The 21,531-nt window shown below is 37.8% G+C and overlaps 2 protein-coding genes across 2 annotated transcripts in view; one reads left to right on the forward strand and one right to left on the reverse strand.

Annotated features, from left to right (window-relative positions):
* Positions 1–2,936: 2,936 nt before the first annotated feature.
* Positions 2,937–21,531, reverse strand: part of LOC127644522 (CUGBP Elav-like family member 5) — a 194,840-nt gene continuing 176,245 nt past the window's right edge. Inside the window, exons 8-10 of the mRNA XM_052127717.1 lie at positions 5,844–6,041; positions 4,432–4,518; positions 2,937–3,692 (exon numbers count right to left, since the gene is read on the reverse strand). Coding sequence (XP_051983677.1) covers positions 3,535–3,692; positions 4,432–4,518; positions 5,844–6,041 — 443 coding nt within the window. The 3' untranslated portion in view covers positions 2,937–3,534. The remainder of the gene's footprint in view (positions 3,693–4,431; positions 4,519–5,843; positions 6,042–21,531) is intronic.
* On the forward strand, positions 8,865–13,294 carry LOC127644538 (transmembrane protein 272-like). The gene is made up of 6 exons (XM_052127741.1): positions 8,865–8,987; positions 10,136–10,229; positions 10,400–10,468; positions 10,857–10,907; positions 11,006–11,212; positions 12,658–13,294. The coding sequence occupies exons 2-6, from the start codon at positions 10,181–10,183 to the stop codon at positions 12,939–12,941; spliced, it is 660 nt and encodes a 219-aa protein (XP_051983701.1). The 5' UTR covers positions 8,865–8,987; positions 10,136–10,180; the 3' UTR covers positions 12,942–13,294.

The raw sequence follows: 21,531 nt of genomic DNA on the forward strand, positions 1-21,531 counted from the left end.
CGCTCTACTACCTGAGCCACAGCCGCCCCTAAAATCGTAAAATTCAAATAAAAAATCGTAAAGTGTGCACCTGGCTTTAGCCATAATATAAATATTTGTTGCAATGTCACATATCTGGGCTGATAAGTGAAAGGTTGTAGGTTCGAACCTGAAAGTGCTGACTGGTCATCATTCACTGTGGTGTTCTTGGCTAGACTACTAACCTTATATTACCCCAGCATGACTGAACCTGTCCCTACAGTATAACTGCATTAGGCCACAACAGTCAAAAGGTGTCGGTCAATTTACTTATTTTGAATCAATGTGGAAAGATCTTGACAACGAATCCACACAAATTGAATTAAATTAAACTTACAGGCAGGGAGAGAGAAAAAGAGAGAGATATGATAAATGCATAAGGCTTGATTTCTTTGGAGGGATGGTTTTCACAAGCTAACAGCGTAGTGTGCCTAGAATGAATATAAATATGTACGATTCCAGAGTGCTTTTGAGGTGAGAGAGAGGTCTAATAAACCTTCATTAAACAACAATACAGTCACACACATGGACCCCGTCATAGTATTGATTTAATTGCACCCTTGGTCCAAAATTAACAAGCCCCAAATACAGGTTTAAATTGGTTTTGGCAGTAAATAAAACAGGTTAGATACCAGTTTGGAATTTTAGAAACATAATACACCTTTTGAATCATGTTTTAAAAGAATGACAGGCTAAAATGAGATATTTAGCTAACAGTTAGTTAACATAAAAGCTTTGCTTATTTTTTGTTGTTGTTCCAGAACTATATATATATCTCCATTTAAATATACTGTATATATATATGGAATGCTAATGACAGGTGTAAGCGGGGTTGCATATTTTGACATTTGTCCACATCGACCACATTGGGAGATGCTTGATTGCTTTCTGTTTCCTTGTTCTTCTTTATGTTGTCATAAAACAGTTCCTCCACTCGAAATCCAGCCACAATTAGTCACAAGAGACAGATACTGCCAAGTATAAATGGTGATGTGTCCCACTTGTCCACATGTGATCGGAATCGCCCAAACGCTTCTTCAGGTGTAAACAGGGTCACAGAGAGACTGGTTAATATTCTGCGACTGACAAACTGACATGCACTGTTTTGTACAAATATGCAATGGTGAAACAATTGCTGAACAATTAATTTGTCATAGAGACGAAATAAGTAAGCGCAGTGTAGTTCTAGCGGGAAGACTAGCAGCTGTACATCATCACATCATTAGCTGGGTAATTCCTAGCCAATCACATGTAAGCCATTGCTTTATAAGTCTGCTCACAATCTATCACATTGCTGTTTCAGTGTGCTAACACTGCAACCTCCACCACCCCACCACCACCTGTTGAGTCCCGTCCTGCACGGGGGTAGGCTCCTCGCCCCTGCCTCCTATCTCCGGCAGGATACGACGGTTCCGAGACCAACTTCTTCGGACCGCCAGACGGGGCTTGCGCCAAAGAGAGAGACATTACTTTCTGATTTATATTCATCAAATAAATGCCATCTTAAATTTCACTCAAGTCTGCGAGTCTTTCTGATAGAAATATATTTATTTTAAATAATGCAAAACAGAGTTTCATGGCCAGTAGGAACTATTCATGGTTGGCAAATATCACAATGCACTTGCCATTGGCAGGTTTGGGGAGGGGATGCTAACAAAGTTAAAAAGAACCCAGCCTCAAGTCTGTAGTCTATAGATTTGGCTAAGGTTCCTCCTAAAATGTACATCTATGGGTTGTTGTTTTTTTGTACCCACTTTATAGTGTCTGCCAGGTGGAAATCTTAAAGGGATAATTCACCCAAAAATGTAAATTCTCTCATCTAGTGAGTATGTGTATGAATTTTTTACAGACCAATATTTACGTCCTTTTTTACTTTAACTCTTCAATTTCACTTTCATATTCTTCTTTTGTTTTTGACAATTTGTGTTCTTTGTGCATATCATCACCTTCAGGGCAGGGAGGAGAAGAGACTTAAATATTGATCTGTTTCTCAGCCATGTCAATCAAATCAATTCTGAGGATATGGATTCAAACTCGGGAATCGTATGGATTACTTTTATGCAACCTTTTTGGAAATTCAAAGTTCTTGCCACCATTCAATTGCATTGTATGGACCTACAGAGCTGATATATTCTAATAAAACTCTTAATTTGTGTTCAGCAGAAGAGAAGTACTACTTTAACTCAGATCACTAAAAGAAGTTATAGTACAACAAATCAAATTATTCGGGCTATCATTCATATCCACAGCGGTGTGGGATAAGTTACATATTAGGTTTAATAGTTAAAGCTGCACTAAGTATCGTTGTGCTCTCTAGCGACATCTGTGGTGGAAACTTAAATTGCAAGCAATTTGCAGAAGAACACTTTACGTCAGTCGTGTTTCGGCACTGCTCTTCTGGCGGATGAATGACATGATTTGAGCTTACCTGGACATCGCCTGTGTGTGGAAGTCTTTCAGAGCCGGAGTCTTAACGTGCTGATTTCATGTTGATATTATGTTATACGATTAAACATTTAAAACTGAACTACTACTTGCTTTGATTAAGATAAACAACACTCTTATTTACATATTTTGAATGAATGGATAATACACTTATAGTGATGTCTGACGCTACACTCAATATGCTTTTACACTGATAACAAACCACCACCAGTTACCAGCATATTTTAATATGATTATTCATGTGTTTTATCTACTATAAATGTTTGTATTGTACAACGCTTACCAATTTAAGAGGTGAATCTCATGATTTGGCTGATACGAGTTCAATGGAAGACTTTTTTATGTTTAAATTATATTGCACAGACTCAGTTGATAATGCAAGTGAACTGTAATACTACAATAGCATGTCTATGCAACGCTCACAATAACACAGTAAACTAAAAATATAAAACAAGGATTCAGTGATGATGGGGATAAAATATACTTTATTAAACATAAAAAATATTATGCTTAAGTGTGCAATATTACAATTACAAGAAGTCAATTTCAGAAGTCATACATATTAAACATGTTACAGTAACTTCACCGGACAATGTAGATACATCACGATCGGTTAACACACGAGTAATGTTCGATTCATACGAGCATGATAACCAATATAAGCTTCAACAACCCTATCAGAAGACATATCCAAGCATTATAGCAGGTAAACAACTTCGCCAAACGGACAACAGATAAACATCCATCTGGACTGCAGCGATGCTGTCCTGAACTGTGTGAGTGTTACTAAACTGAACAACGTCCTCAGCCGGAACACGTGACAGCTGGTGCTTCTTTTCTGTGTTTACGGATATGACGTAATGATGCAAGGATAAACGACATAAGCCAGTGATTGAGACAAATTGAACCCGACAGCTCAAAATACAAATCATTTTTATAGGCTTACCGTAGTGAATCGGGGTAAGGACATGTTTTGGACACTGATTGTTTATGTACTCAATAAATAATGGCAATTTGATCATTTTTAACCAAAACATCTTTCGTAGTGCAGCTTTAAGGTGAGGGATTTGTTCAAAAACACTGACCGAAACACTTGCTCTGATTGGTAGCTCGGTCCATGAACACCTTTGATGAGATGACGGAACCGAACGGAAGAAACATCTGCATCAGCTCGTTATCACCAAACTCTTGTGGTAGGTGATAGATGAAGAGATTACAGCCCTCGGGACCTGAAACACACACACACACACACACACACACACACACACACACACACACACACACACACACACACACACACACACACACACACACACACACACACACACACACACACACACACACACACACACAAAATACTGAGCCAAATACTAGTATGACATGCAGAACATTGCAGAATATATTAAGGTTATTGTGTAACTTTTTCATATGGGTTGCATATGTAATGCATATCATATTTTATTTTATATTAAGAATGCCTACTCTTTATGAACATGATCAATGCACAATAATTTATGTTTAAGTTTGAATTATGTAATTTTTTAAAAAGTTATTAAACTTAAAAAAATATACATATATTATTTTCAATTTTATTTTATAAAGATTAATCGAGATGCATAAATCTTACAATTATTTTTTGAGTGTACATATGTAAATCAAAGTAAATCAAATATAAAAATATAATACTTGCATACAAGATTATTTAGTGAAAAATAAATCCATAAAAATTATTTATTACTCAAACTAAAAGCAATTCGACAAAGACAGGACCATGTGGTGAAAAGTTATTAAAAAGTGATTAAAAAGATGTATTGTAAACAGTGGAATATTGAGCTAATGGACTAATATAATTTCTATTTCAAATGTAAAATGGGCCTTTCGTTTCTTCTCTAAAAAGATATTTTCTGACACCAATGTTTGTGAAAAACATTTTACAGGGAGAAATGAAGGGTGTGATGTGCCCCTTACCTTCCCTCTGTTGCTGTTGCTGGATGATTTGAGCTGGTTGTGGCAGTGTTTGACCAATAGGGGTCAGTGTTGTGGCAGGATATATGGCTGCACATTCACATGCACCCAGATGCACACAGCCATTCGCATCATCATCATACATGAGAAAGAGAGAGGGAGGCACAGATGAGGAACGACAATGCGAAGTTTGACCTTTCTATGCTAATGAAATATGACAGAATCAGAGTACAATGAAATCTGAAAGCGAGTTCATCCTATATCAGACTGATTTAAAATGACAGATCTCTAGGAATCTGTATGATAGCGGTAATATCCACAAATTCATATATAACCTGAGGTTTCAATCAAGGCGAAGTCACTGACGTCTAACTTTCGTCTGTTTTTGTGAAATGAAATCTGCGGGTAAATCTCACAAAAACATGTACAGGATCCAAGTCCGCCTTAAAATAAAGAAATAAACTGTAATACACAGATTGGTTTTATTTATGCCTCCAGATGAGAATGTGAGGCGCATTATGAAGCGCAAAATACGAAAACGAAGGCTTCTACAATTGCGCAGCTGAAGACCTGCATTATTGATGAATGGGGAGAAATTCCGCTTGCTAAACTAACAATCTTGTGTCTTCAGTGTCCGAATGCTTAATAAGCGTTATTAGAAGAAATGGTGATGTTACACACAGTGGTAAACATTTGACCGTCCCAACTTAACACACGTTATCACGGCCCATTCGGCATGTTTCGCGGCCGAACCACTGGCTCGCTCGGTTCGCCCCTGATCGGCCCCAAAGTGCATCGGCTCACCGGGAAAATGCCCGGTATGCCAGATTACCCATTCAGCCCTGGAGGACAGAAGTTTCATTTTTGGGGTCAGCGCTAACCAGTTTATAGTTATAAATGCACTGATAATTAACAGATGAAATCCTGAAAGAGGGACCTTGCAGCTGTTATATTGTTCATTGAAAATAAATATGCATATTTAAGATAGATAATAAGATATGTATATTAGGAATGTTATATTATTTATATTCTGTCAAACGGTACAAAGGCTTAATTATATAAAAATCGACTAATTCAAAAGGGAGAGAAAATACCTGTACAGGTACAATGCAGATGAGAGACGTAAGAGGAGATCATCGGGACGATGAAGGCTCTTTTAAGTCTCAGATTTGCTCTCAGATTTGCCAAGAGACCAAAGTCAGCAATTACAAGTCTCAACAATTCCTCCAAGACCAAATGATCTAAGCTGTGCTATCCACATCAGTAATTGTATATTTCGACACTTCCTGTAGTCCTATGTCAACAATAGGCTCATTTGTGTCTTATTTATTTCTCCAAAAGTACTTTAGGAACATAGACAGGTTGATACTGTAATGAAATGTCACTGCGATCATGAACTTTGAAAGAGCCTGTACCTGTATACTGCTGGACGCCGGTGAAGGCCTGCTGTAGTGTGTCTGCTGCGGTGGGGCTCTGGGTGGAGTATGTTGGCAGGCCGTTGGTGTAAACCGCCTCTACCGGGTGACCATTGTGTTGGTGAGGAATTCCGCTGAATCCGTTGACTATGCTTGGCATGACAGATGAGGCCAGATTTGCTGGTGGAGAGCTCAAACCTGTGAGATGTGAGAGCAGTGCTTTTATTGTTAATGAAAAAAAAAAAAAAAAAAAAATTTAATTAAAACTTTTTTGTAACTTTTAAGTACAAATAATAACTGAAATGATTGGAAAGAAACTGAAACAAAAATACTTTTCATCATTCCAAAAAAAACAGTAGTTAACTTATACAAGTTAACAGTAGGGTCAATATATGGGCAAGCTGGGAGCCTTTCAGAAATGTTTGTTTTTTGTCACTTTTAATTATGATCGAAATGCCACATAAGCTGAAATTATACCTTTATAGAAAGCTTAAGATGGCTCCTACCTTAGTCAAAAGCAAAAACTAAGAAATACTCAAAACTCAAAAACCTTTGGAGACCCTCTTTTGACCATCATCACATGTAACATTTACAAACATCGAGTCAACTTTGACTTTTTTTATGACAAATAAATCAAATTTCTGTCATCTTACCCATTGCTTTTCCCACCGGTGGTCATGACATGAGCTCTGTCACACATCCTGATTTAAAATCATCAATTTAAAACTTTCAAAAGTCCTTACTTCTCAAAGAATAGTTTAGTAATGCTTTTTAACCATATAAGGAAATACACATGGCTAAAATAGGGGGCAAGCATTACTGTCCCGCATTACTGTCCCACTTTAGCCATTCTCACCCTACAGTATATTATACAATTTGAAACGTTTACAATCTATCTTAATTAAACATGAAAATGCCACTAGATTGAGGGAACACAAGACTGCCTTGAGAAATATAATGACCTTAGACATTTTAAAAGGACACCAGTAGCTTTACTAGCCATAAAATATTCAAACTAATTAAAGAACTGATCTGAAACTAGAAAACGCTGAGAAAATGAACAAAGTTGCATAAGCAGCTTGCATAAACTGCCGCCGGTGTCCTCTCTCTCTCTAGCGTCTTTAAGACGTTCTGCCCTGTCACTATATAAGAACTGTAATACTGTGATTTTCTGCATATGTCGCTTTATTCTGGATAGGAGCCGTTCATTCAGGCACGAGGGAACCGTCTGAACACATTTAACCACTGATTAAACTTCACTTGATTTTAAGATAGGAAATATTTACCTATGTCAAACATTAACACAATGTAGTTTGACATATACAGTATGTGAAGATATCTTTTTTATTTGCTACTATGTCAAAACAAACTTTTTAAATACCTTAGAAAGACACAATGCCAGTAGTGTGGGAAATTAACATGGACTTGTGGCAAAAATGCATCAGAAATGGACCAAAATATCCTGAAATTCTAAATATGGGGGCAGAAAATGCCCACGTAACAAGTTCCTGTGTTTTATTAATAATACCTGATATAGTTACAATTACAAACATTGCGCACCATCGCTCTCCATTTCTATCAATCCGCATCAGTATTGTCCTCCAGCATTAAATTCCGTAACCGTTTGCCCCTCGTTCAAAATAAACTGTCCCAGTGGGTAACTCTCTCGCTCATGGTGCTGTACTGTACTTCCCTGCCCACTGCTGCTGTTCATCGGTCTCAAAAGCCTCACCTGCTAGAGGCCAAAAGTGATGGATGCTATATAAAAAGGTATGACAAATCACAAAACATATTGTAACCAAATGCTACAATTTACTGACTAATAATATCTCAATATGTTAAATAGCCATAATGTTAATTCAGACTTTATTATTACACCTGTAATACAATAATACATATACAGAACAACCACTTTTAGTGTTTGCATCAATCATATCTCTCACTAAACACTGTGTGAAATGTTTATTTTTGCTTTATTTTATTCAGTTGGCATGCAAGAGTTGATAACGGTTTGCTTAATAATCTCATTCCATATCTGGATTAATGCTGCAATATCATATAGGATACATGTCCTCCTCTATGAGATTGCATTATATTAGTTTTGTACAGTATGTTAACTTAGTCGCCAAAATACTTGGACATACGTGAATGAGAATAAACCTGAAATATGAATGTGTTTCAGTCACAATGCACATTGTGTAGTTTAGAGAGGATTAAGAGACATCTAGAATGCTATAAATGGCCATTTCTATTTAAATAAATGTTGTGTTCTTAACATTTCTCTTTGTCCAAGAATCCTCTTGCAGCAGTGCAGGTCTTTGGTATTTAGAAGCTGCTAGTTTAGGACCTGTGAGGAGAGACTGTGATTTACTTGTCTTTTTGTTGTGCATCTGGTCGTCCACTTCCCCCTCTATCCTGGTTAGAGATGATTTTATTAACACAGTAATGCATGGACTAGCCTTCATCTCGCTCTCTCTCTCTCTCTCTCTAAACGATAGACTTTAGGAGAAAATAGAATTTCAGGAGAAATGTGTTCTTTCACTGGAAAAGCTCTTTCCAACTGCTCATATATACTTTTAAAGGGATAGTTCCCCCCAAAATGAAAATCTTTCATCGTTCACACACCCTCATGCAATTTCAAACATGTATGACTTTTTCTCTTCCTTGGAAAATTTAAAGAGAAAATGTTAGGCTCACTTTACTTTCATTGCATCTTTTCCGTTCAACGAAGGTTAAGGTGATTGAGACTGAACATTCTACCTAAAATCTCAGTTTTGTAATCCGCAGTAAATCAACTATTATGGGTTTGGAACAATACAATGGTATTAGTATTTTGTGAACTATTCTTTTAAAGGGTGATTTTTACCATACACAATTTTCATACTCGATCAACCCACATTTATGATGAAATGTAAAGAAAAACATGAAAAACACGTACTAACATGCATAATTATACATCTGTGATATCATGTGATCAGAGTAAGAACTGGTTTGTCTAGAAGCACAACATATTAACAGCTAGGGTTTTATAAAAACAAAAATCAAAACCACAGAAGGGTCACTACTTGCTGTAGCTCACACTTATCCAGTGTGTCAATTTTACAACAGACCTTCAAACAAACACCCGGACAAGCACAATTACAGGTAGGCATGATTATGCAAATGAACACATTAGTTGTAAAATCATTGGGAACAAAATTAACTCTATTGCTGGGTGATTTGTGCTAGATTTTCAAGCTCTGTTACTTTAAAATAAATGTTCTTTGATGGTTCTATGCATGCAGTACATTAGATTGAGCAAAAAAATTATAATACAAAAATAATAATACATTTGCTGTATAGGAGATTGGAGATTAAAACGTTCTTTATAGATCAGTATATTGGTTTCTGCGGTTCTTAGAGCACCATTGCAATTATGTTTATTTTAAAAGACAGTTTTGAAGTTTTTTCTTATCTAGCATGCCCATCTCAGTTGGTAAGCCATTTATTCAATATGTATATGATTAATATAACATGTAAAAAACATGCACAATTATAATATGTTTAATAAAAGGGAGCTGTTTTACAAAGATAATTGTGTTAAATATACATATTGTCACGATTCCCTTGTTGTCTGCCCCGTGTTTCACTAGTCATTGTCACAAACTACACTTCCCATAGTTCCCTGCCCTCATCACTGCCAGCACTCAGTTATTGTTCTCACCTGTATGTCGTTTAGTCCTCATCACCCCTGTGTATTTAAACCCTGTTGTTTTTCCATTCCTTGTTGATCGTTGTTTGTGGATGTCCGAAGTAGATGCCTTGCCCTGTTCTCCCTGTTCTCCTGTTCTCCTGTTCTCCCTGTTCTCCCTGTTCTCCCTGTTCTCCCTGTTCTCCCTGATCTCCCTGTTCTCCCTGTTCGTGTTCCCTTGATGTTTTCATGTTTTGGTTTCATTTTTCCCCTCGTGGTTGTTTCCTTTGTTCCTGTCTTGTTTATTTTCATTTTTTTCAATAAAGAACCCGCGTGTAGATCCCCACTCCTCGTCTGCCTCACCTACTTACGTAACACATATTTTCAAAATACCTTGTGTAAATGTTATCTATGCGTCAGAGAGGGGGTACGTGAAATGATGTTGACTGTTTGGAGGGGTACGCCACTGTAAAAAGTTTGGGAACCACTGCCCTAGAGAATTAAACATTCTTTGTGCAACTTCAAATGGTTTTCTATGACATCATGTTATAATTGGAAAATTAATTTTTAAGAGTGAATATGGTTGTTGCGTTGTTACATTGTGTTTCTCCACAATGCTTAGGTTTCGTAAGGATTGATCGGTCAGCTTTGAAATTTAAACCAAAAAATGGCAGAAGATGAGAATGACGCTCCATGTCCTGGAAGCTTCAAGGAAAGTATGTTTTCCCCCTAAATTACCCTTTATATTGGTTTTAAATAGCTTTTACATTTGTCCATAAAAATATTGCAATAATACAATGTTAATTAATGCATAATGCAATTTGTTCTCTTTTTTAAATACATACATGTAATGTTGGATGTATGTTTGTATTTATGTTTCCTGTAGGTATCAGGCCTGCTAAGAAAATCTGGATATGCCTGACAGTTTTTCTAGCAACCAATATACTTTGCCTTGGTATGCAACCTGTAAAGCAATGTTTAAGTTTAAACTTTATTAACACACAATGGGGTCCAAAAGGTGATTGGATAATTTTCCAAAGAGCATCTTGTGTTCTTCAATGGTAGCAAAGAAATCTGACCACCTGTACATGACCAATGTCACAAATTTGCTTACATTTGATTAGTGACCTAGAAATACAGTAGTGTGGAAATATTTTGTCTTTATTTGACGTCATTATGTTTCTTTGATTACATTTTTCTAAATCTTAAAACTTTAAGTTTATTATTAAGATCTTATTAAGATTAAATTCGATTTTGAACTTAAGTACTTTTGAACCCCACTGTACATAAGCAGTCCTGTATATTGACTCAAAAGTAACTGTTTGATTACTTTTTTATTTTAGTGCTTTTAAAACTGTTCTCTGTGGCTCTTCCCATTGCACAAATCGCAATAGGTGCGTAGCATAAATCTACATTCCCTTTAGCTTTTACCTTTATAATTAAAGTCAATAAAACAAATAAACTGCTTTTTCCACCTTGTCCACCAATACAGGTGCAGTATATCTGAAAGAATGTCCGCAGCAACACTTCATCCCGGTGTATGTGCTTGTGTGTGGCGTGTTCGGTGTATCTCTCTCCCTGCTGGCCTGTCTGCCCTGCTCTAGGAAGCCGAAGGATGGAGGAAATTCTAAACTGAACCGTGTCTGCTGTGACTGGAACAGTCTGGTTTCTATTTTCTTGTTCTGCTGGTTTATCTGTGGTGAGGTTAAGGAGACTTATATTCGATCTGTCTGCGTCGTTTCAGCTCTTGATTCACTAAAGGAATGATGCAAATTAAGCAACTGCTCAAACAAAGCCAAAAAACGAGGTGCCAAATGCAATTTGCACGTCACAATTTAAGATCTTGCAGGTCAGTTCTGAGTGCTAGGCAAACTTTACTGGCACTGCACAGAATTGCACCACCACTGTGATCCAGGCACCTGAACAGAGTGCAACAGTCTGGTTCCCGAAGAAAAATCCCGTTCACTTTCTCCATATTGGAATTGAGTTTTTAGAATGATGAAGACAGACAATGAGCTCGGAGGTTGTTAATTAATTGTAAATGCTTCTGTTGAAGCCAGCAGCCTGCATTCAACTTAATTTGAACAAAAATCATGTATGATCTAAACTAATCCTGCTTCTGAAGGGAAACAATTCACAGATCAAAGAATCACGTCAAACAAAGAGCACAAAAAGATCTGTTCTTAAACAACTTTGCATTTACCACCCACTTTAACCACTAATAGTGGCAGGCAAATAGCTCTTTGTTTTTTGAATGATGTACAATCTATAACACACCTAATTTGTATTTTGAAAATAATGACTATTTAAATACTTTGTAGCACTTATCGTGTGTTCAACAACAGGTTGAACTGTACTGCGGGTGGTTAGGCATGCACACAGAGACTCAAATATCATCTATAGGTGTACAGTATAAAGTTCATCCATTGCAGATTTGCATACTGTACCAAAGAAACCACAAATATTCTATTGAAATTCTTGAAGTGAATGAGAAATGCTGGCAGCCAATATTCGTGATGGCCCATTTATGAACATTTTGTTTTGTTCACTATAACCCCACCTATGGGCTGATTGCACCGATTCAATGCATATGGCGAGCCAACGGAGAACTACCATCCCCAAAGTTTCAAGTCTCTAGGCCTTATGGTTTGGTTTGCACGATCAGTTTTAGGGCAGAATAATAATAATAATAAATATAGTTGCAAGCAGTAATCCCGTGGGCAAACAGGCAAATGGCAGACTGGCAGCAGTCATTTTCACTCACGTAGGCTCGCATACTAGAGACTGGTTTTACATTGTTGCATGATGTTTTTTCAGCAAATGAGCTCAACCTCATGGGTTTGAAGTTTGGGTAAGTACTGTTTGTGGGTGAGTGTGTACTCTGGTATGGTACTTTAAACAGATTAAAACATGCTTTTACTCTATAACAGTGTTTATGAACTAGTTTTGCTTTAGGACACAGATTTTACATTGGACATCAGTGGTGAACCAACACAGTACAAACATTATTTCTCATACAAAATAAACAATTATCGGTTGCACTAGCCCAAACATAAGCAAAAACAACATGGAGTAAAAGACACAAAACTCTCATTTGAATTCCATACAGTCTTGCTGAAGTTATTTTGTTGTGCCTATTTACAGGCAATGTGTGGATTTATTCCATCTACCCTCCCAACTACAACCAAACTGTGTCTGGAGTTCCCTACTGCAATAAGACACTCTACATGTTTGCATTCTGGACCACCACACTGGGACATATTCTGTTTGGAGCAGTACTGTTGATTTTTTGCTGTGCATGTGTGTGCTGTTTATGTGGGTGCTTAGCATGTTTAGGCAAGTCTGAACAGAACGACGAGGTTTCGGTGCCTATGAAAAGCAAAAGTGAAGTGAAAAAACTAAACGAAATTTCTGACGAAAACCCCTAAAATATCTCACACTGGGCATGGAGAACGTTTGCATACCTAAACACAAGCAAATTGATACCCAGTTAAAAATATGTATAGGTCACTCAATGCAAAAATAAATAAATAAAAAATTTTAAATAATAAAATAACAAGCCATTCCATATCCCATAAATGGAATGAAGTAAAAATAGTAAGATGTACTGTAGCGTGAGTAACAACAGTACATGTACAACAGTACATGTAAGCATACAGTAGTAAAAATACTGTACAGTATATCATTGTTTAATGATAATACTAGTAGTTTCATGTAATGCTAAACACTATCTTGCCTTATTCGCTTTAAAGGGAAATTTGTGCTTTGTGTCAATAAACAATTTCAGTCCAAATTAGTTTAGCCTTGTTGTTTTTGTTATTTAAAGTCCTTTTCATTTTATACTTTTGTTTACATTGAGTTTAACATAATTGAGTCAGGGCTGGATGTTTATAACAAAACTTTATGTTTAGAAACCACTTATTTAACCCTCATGCACTGTTCAGTAATTTTTGACTAATACCAGTTTTGTTTCTTCAATAAAACTGGTTTCCTTTATCTGATGGGCACGAGGATAGGTGTCTTTTCCTCCAGTCTCAGTGATAGAAAAAAAAGTTACACTTGTACTGTTCCCGGTCAAAAGTGACCGCCATAGGAAATGAATGGAAAACATCTAGGTTATGTAGATACTCGGAGTCCGGGGGCGGGATATGCAAATACCATCTGCCAACTTCTCATTGGCCTTTTTTCATAGAACAGAGGTATATATCAGCGTTCAAGAGAGACCCCTAGTGTCGCTTCTCTGACACAACGTAGAGAGAGCGACAGAAGGGGGAACACAAAAAAATCTGAGATTCTTTTATTATTTATTATATAAAATCTTAAAAAAACAGCAGAAAAAATGCACAGACATGAAGGGGTGAGCCTACCAAACACATCACACACACACGCACACACACGCACACACACACGTTGGTGCAGCTATCCTTAGGAGGACTCTCTATAAAGTCCTCGTAAACCACTTAAACTTGCCCACACACACACACGCACGCACACACACACACACACACACACACACACACATTGAATGAATGCTAGTAAGTTTTCTTGGTAAGGTTTCTTAACTTACAGTGAATAATCTAACAATAAATATCATTATTAATGCTGAAATATGTAATAAAAAACAAGTACGCCTTCTGAAGATGGATTTCCCTGATAAGTTTAAAAAATGTATGAAATCGCAGAGAAATTTCCATACAATACAAAAGTATGAGAGAGAGAGAGAGAGAAATACCATCATTTCTACTATATGTTGTGTTTGTGCAGTCTAGTGTGTGTGTGTAGTACACTTTGAAGAGCGTATGATGGTCTCTCAAAGTAATGCTCTCTTTAATATCAAATCTACAAAGAACTTTTGAATAGAAGCTAAATCAAACATATCATGTATTTCTGTGCTGTCCAGTCATGTATAACACCCTCATTCTCTACTGTAAGATTAAGATAAAAACAGCTTGGTAGCTGGTATCTAGCTGGTCCACGCTGGATTAGGTCCTACCAGCTTAAGTTGGTTTTTAGAATATAGTATGTCTATAGAGTTTAGCTTCGCTAGCTTAGCATTTTCCAAGAAGTCGTGCCCCAAATGCACTCTACACTTTGCACTCAGGCATGTAGTATATTGATGTTAAGTGTAGTATTGAACAGCTGACGGATGTGACGTTTCAAATGCACAAGATATGTAGCCATTAGCTTTAGCACGTTAGCATCCTCAGTTCAACACTTGTATATTACACAATATAGGCTACATCTTCACACAGCATGGGATGGTAAAACATTTAACGTACATTTGCAAGGTGCTGTCTTCACGGAAGTTTCACCAGTTGCTACATTCTCCATTATTAACAATTGTTTTGTCAGACCACCAACGCAGCAACAAGGTAACTCTGTCCCTTCCGCTATGTACGGCAAGCCGTGAGCTCTGAGTGTATGAAGTGTCCAACATTCCACACTCTGTCTCAACGGTTGAAGAAGTGCATCATCCGTTACTACACTTAGTAGTACACATCTTTTTGTTGCATTTTTGGTGTTAACATACTATGGGGTGGTGGGGTGGGTAATCAGGAGTCGAGTCTCGAGCTCCGAGCCCTTCAGTTTATGGACAGCAAGCCAAATACATTTACTGCTTCAACACAAGATTACATTAACATACGAACTACTGAAACTAGATAAGATACGTACAGAGTATAGTGTAATGTATATACAGTATTTGACTACAAGCTAAACATACAATGAGATTATTTACATATAATGATGCATACAGGCACATCATGACAGAAGCCAGAAGTGAACTCTTTATGGAAGATGGATTCTGCACATCTATACTGTGTAAGAGACACTTTATGTGTGTGTGGGACAGGAGAGGCCCAGGAAAGCTTTTGTATCTTTTGCAGCGCTTTGTGGTGCGTGTCCCATGATGCAATGATAAATTACACTGCTATGTCTACAACTGTCACACGCACGCACGCACGCACACACACACACACACGTTGTGTTTCCATGTTTTATGGGGACTTTCCATAGACATAATGGTTTTTATACTGTACAAACTTTATATTCTATCCCCTAAACCTAACCCTACCCCTAAACCTAACCCTCACAGAAAACTTTCTGCATTTTTACATTTTCAAAAAAACATAATTTAGTATGATTTATAAGCTGTTTTCCTCATGGGGACCGACAAAATGTCCCCACAAGGTCAAAAATTTTGGGTTTTACTATCCTTATGGGGACATTTGGTCCCCACAAAGTGATAAATACATGCTCACACACACACACACACACACACACACACACACACACACACACACACACACACATCTCTCTCTCTCTCTCTCTCTCTCTCTCTCTAATAGCTAAAAAGGTCAGTGGGAGGTCAGAGTAAAATAAAATCAATAAACAGGGTGGGTGCTGAACAAGTATATGTATATAGTATACAGCAGGATTCCCCAATTAGTTTTCATCAAGGGGCAATCACGAGTTAACTGTTCCTGCTCATCTCCAAACGGGATCTCCTGGACTTTCCTGTACATTGTTATTCTTTTTGTGCACTCTTCCACATGTATTTGTAGCACAGTGCCTTGTGTTATATTATCCAGGCATTGATCTAGATATTATAAAAAGTGTAGTTGGCTTCGGTAGTCCGTTTGGAATATACTTGGATAAAAAAAAAAGAAATCACAGATTATATAGAACATAATGAAACAGTTATGCCAAATTGGGTATATGAATGCTTTAACAGCATTCAATATATTAATATCTAAAGACAGCTAAAGGTGCAGGCACAAGAATGGTATAAATATTTGTAGAACAGCGACAGGGCCGCCTACTGTACAGGGGTGAAATTGTTTTAATTTTAAAATAATTTTCGTCAGAATTTTGTGTCACATTATCGTCACGGATTTGGTGTGAACAGGCCTTTAGCGTGGGCCAAACATGGGCCGAATGTGGCCCGCAGGCCGCCTATTGAGGAACCCTGGTATACAGTTTATGGTGTTGCTGTGGCGATACGCTTGTTTGTGTGTGTGTTCACACATTATCTAAAATAGTCTATACAGTGTAATATTACACATTCTCTCTAGCGGTCCCAAAGATTCACTATGTACACACCCAAAAATATCACAAGCCCTTTTGACATTTCACTAGCTAAAATGATACTTCTTGATTTCGACTGATTCTTAAATCCCAAGAACGATCTTTTACTCAATGCGCAACTTTCTACTACAATGAGAGGAAATCACTCGCATTTGCAACCAAATTTCACGCTATGTGACTAAAGTGAATATATTTAGCAAACTGGCTGGTCAATGTTTACATTTCACTCACCAGTAATTGTGAAGTATATTGGTGAAGTATTCAGCAGCGAGATTCTTTCACAGCGCGTTGAGAGTAAAATTTGTTCCGTGTAATGTGTGTCCAAGGACGAGATCCACGCGAACCATTTGCCATTGAATAATGTCTATTTTAATACCCTTTCTGTTCTTTACAGTCAATTGTTGATCAAAACAAGTACAAAAAAAAAACATTTAATTATATTCATGCGTCGCACAGATGAGATAAAACCATTCGAGTTCTCTGTATTTAAAGGCGTTGTTTACAGAAATGCCGTTTTTTGTTAAAGAGACAATAGTGGTTTTAGCACGTGTTCAACAAATCAATGTAAAAACATGTAAATAGTACAAATTATGCAACTGAACCATAAATAGGTAACAAAAATAATATAATGAAATATAATATGTTATTTATACCGTGCTTCCGGGTTCTTCCGAGCTGCAGATTTCAGTGGAGGAAATAGGGAGCGCTGCAGTTTTAATAATCTTTTAAGCTTACATTTACATTTATGCATTTGGCAGATGCTTTTATCCAAAGCGACTTACAGTGCACTTATTACAGGGACAATCCCCCCGGAGAAACCTGGAGTTAAGTGTCTTGCTCAAGGACACAATGGTGGTGGCTGTGGGGATCGAACCAGCAACCTTCTGATTACCGGTTATGTGCTTTAGACCACTACACCACCACCACTCTAAGCTTGGTGGACCTGTGTAGCTCAGCGAGTACTGATGCAAATCCAGGGCATGCTGAGTGACTCCAGCCAGGTCTCCTAAGCAACCAAATTGGCCCGGTTGCGAGGAAGGTTAGAGTCACATGGGGTAACCTCCTTGTTGTCGCTATAACATGTGGCTCTTGCTTTATGTGGGGCGCATGGTGAGTTGTGAGTGGATGCCATGGAGAATAGCGTGAAGGCTCCAACACACGCTAGGTCTCCACAGTAACGCGCTCAATGAGCCACGTGATAAGATGCACGGATTGATGGTATCAGATGCAGAGGCAACTGAGATTTGTCCCCCGCAAGCCGGATTGAGGCGAGTCACTACGTCACCACGAAGACTTTGAGCGCATGGGGAATTGGGCATGCCGAATTGGGGAGAAATGTTGTTTTTATCCAATATAGAATGTAATAATGTCTGTTAATGTTAATAAATGTAACAGGTTGATGAATACACGTCCTCACGTTTAACACACTTCTAAAGCCTTAGAATTTGTGTACTTAAACTACCATCAGACATACATCAGGTGATCAGGTGCTGACTGGTCATCGGGAGGACCGAGCGGGCCGAGTGGGTCAGCCGCAAAATGGGCTGAATGGGCCGTGATAAGCTTAAATGAGCCGCATTATGCAGAACGGACCACAATTATGCAGAAAAGTACATGGAACCGGTAATATTCTATGAATAATATTTTAATTGACTGATATCTGAACTTTCAAATTAAGATATCTGAAATACCAAATTTAACATGTTGAAATAAATGTACAGATGAACATGAAAATGTGTACTAGTTGTAATTCAGTGGTTGCTATCTGGAATGGACATTTGCATTTGTAACAAAACAACATTTTTTTTTGTTACTTCAGTGATGGCAAAAGCCCTTGGCACAAACTGCTACATGGCAAGCGTGAATGATAATTTAATCTAAGGTGGAGGGGAAGATTTTCAGCTAACAATGACTTAATTATTTTATCTTCTTCCTCACAACAAACCTATGGTATGGCTTCAGAAGACTTGGAATAAAGCACACAAATCATATCTATTTTATCGTGCTTTGGAGCTTGACAGCACCTGGCCACTGTATACTTTCATTGGACGGAAAACAAACAGCTTGAACATTTTACAGAATATCTCTTTTTGTGTTCTGCATAAGAAAGTAATATGGCTAAACAGCAGCCGTGTTTGTCGGGGGGCCGTGACCCCAGGCACATTTCCATGAAGCATCAGAGAGCACTGTTCTAAGATCAACTTCCTGCTGGTCGCATCATTAGTTTCATTAAGATATTAAATGCAAACTCTGATCCAAGAACAGCTCTGAGTAAAGGTCATCCACTCTGCAGATGAAAGCATCTGTTCTGTGTTTGCTCAGAGTTGTTCGACCGGGAGATGATTACGGCTGTCAGTCAAAAGCCTGGCATTTCAGACAGCGTACAATTACACAAGACTCAAATGGATTACAACACTTTGGGGGGATAAAGCCTTTGAAGATTTTTGAAAATGTGCCTTGAGCCGTTTGGGTTATGTATTAGAAGAAAGAACAGATCAATGTTTACATAATTAAACATTCACATAAAAGAAGCCTTTTAAGTGGTACTTTTTAGTGCAAGCATCGCTATTACCATTGCTCAGACTGATTTGAGGGATTGGATCAAACTCATACCCCTAAGTATTACATTTAGATGCATAACTCTTCCAACACTGTTAGTGCTACACACATGAATGACACCTCAAAACATGTGGCTTCCTGAGGAGAAGGGTGTTAATACTCTTCAAATGATCAGACCTTGCCTGGTGAAATGACAAAGAGGATGAAATATCCCAAAGATTTACATTGAAAGAGGGTCTTTAGTCAAACCTTCAGACTTGGGGGATGGGGCTCTTTTGACTTGGGCCAGTAAGTGAACACCTAACAACCACGAGGGACACCCTAGCAACTGCATAACAATGTTTTTAGAACTACTCGGACCAATTTAGCAACCGTAAAGCAACACCCTGGCATTGTGCCGTTTAGTTTAGGAATGTAAAAATGGCTAAATCTAGTTTAGCATCTTCTTATGTTCCCAGAAGCTCACTTATAATGTTAGCCAACGTTTATTGCAACAAAAGCACCTTTAAATGTAGTCTTCATGTCAAGGGCTGGACTGGTAATCTGGCATACTGGGCATTTTCCCGGTGGGCCGACGCATTTTGGGGCCGAGCAGGGGCGGAACAGCCATCGGGAGAACCGAGTGGGATGGTGGGTCGGCTGTGAAACAGGCCGAAATAAGCTAAAATGAGCCGCCACATTATGCAGAACGGACCACAAAACAGTGATGCGATATGCAGAAAAGGACAGCGAACACCCTCACCCCCCCACACACACACATGCACGCACACACTCACTCAACAACTTTTGGGCCAGTTGCTATGTAAAATCCCAGGCTGATTTCTCGACCCAGTCCAGCCCTGTTCATGCCCATTTTACACCCTTCTTAAAAAAACACTGTACTGTAGCTTTAAGACGTCTATGCAACTAACCAGATTGGCCACCTTTTAACATCTTAATTATGCGAGTAATAATTTGTACTTTTTTGCTGTCTGGTCTAATAGCGCTCAACAGTCTGGTACCATTTAATTTCTTTTACGTAGGTGAATTGGTTTTTTAACGATGATTTACAATATAAACCTTTAATCAGAGACCTACCTTGAGCTCCAAGGTTGTTAACTGATTGTATATGCTTCTGTTGTAGCATCAGTCCATGTTATTTCAACTTAATTAAAAAAAAAATCTTGTTAAATCGCAGAATTCCTGGTGAAGAACTACACTACCCATAATCCCGAAGGGAATCAACAAACAATGGCAATAGAACCCTGCAAAACTACTTTTATCTTTTTATACATCTATTATATAAATATATTGATTCTATACTTATAAATCAACACCTTTGAATCCATAGTTGTATATTTTTCCATTGTTTTTATTTCGAACGCGTCAAATCGCAATGCTTCATGGAATTGGAGATCATTCCCTCATTGATTTACCTCGGTGCTTGTTTGGTTCATGGCTTAGAACACTTTTATGAAGGATTTTACGAAATCCCTATGAAAAAACTACGATGTAAACAGCACTTCTGGCTGTAGCGCTCTATAGAGTTTGCGCTGCCCCATCTCGCATTACATTATATAGCTGTATCTATTTATTTATTTATTAACGTTCAAACAACCTCTACAGTATAGTTTGACCATTTCAAAAACACATCTAAAAGTTTACTTCTAAAAAATGCTTCTCGTATTCTAGAGCTTGTTTCCTCGTGGGACCAATGGATATCCTGTGTCCCTCTTATTAAACGCCTGCTAAGATGAGCGAGACCCCGCGGCAGTGTTTGTGTGTGTGCAGTTTCAGCGGTCAGCATCTGAAATACATCCGTGAGATGTGGTTCATATTCAGCTCATCGATTAACACGGATCAATAGAAATCTCTACAGTATTCCAGTCCAAGACATTGATCAGGTGATGAGTGAAAGTTTGGAGTGAAAGCTGATATTCAATGCGAGATGTGGTTGGATACACAAACAGAGCGTAAATCAGTGATACTTCCTGCCGGTAAACCGTCCTAACCGAGCACACTGTAAAAAGTATTTTTTTCCTGTTTTTTTCTCATCTTAAAACAAGATATTTTAATTTGAGAAGCAAAATGATGTTATGTCTCGTTTTGAAATCTTTAAAATTCTAATTTTCTTTCAAATTCAAAATGTAAAGAGGTTTATGATTACAACAAGAACAGGACAATATTTACAAATGGGGTAAGCCTTTTGAATTAAGTCTATTCTTCTTTGTCGCATAATGCCAATGGCACCATTCGTGGCAGTTCAGAGGTGGCACTAAATGCAAGTAAAATTTTCTCAGGTTTTCTCAAGTTAAAATTGCTTCCCAAAACATACAGTGCCATAAAAGCAAATGTGATTTATGGCACTGGAAAAAACACGTTTGCCAATGTAAC

Source organism: Xyrauchen texanus, chromosome 6 (genome assembly GCF_025860055.1).
Source record: "Xyrauchen texanus isolate HMW12.3.18 chromosome 6, RBS_HiC_50CHRs, whole genome shotgun sequence".
Classification (NCBI taxonomy): domain Eukaryota; kingdom Metazoa; phylum Chordata; class Actinopteri; order Cypriniformes; family Catostomidae; genus Xyrauchen; species Xyrauchen texanus.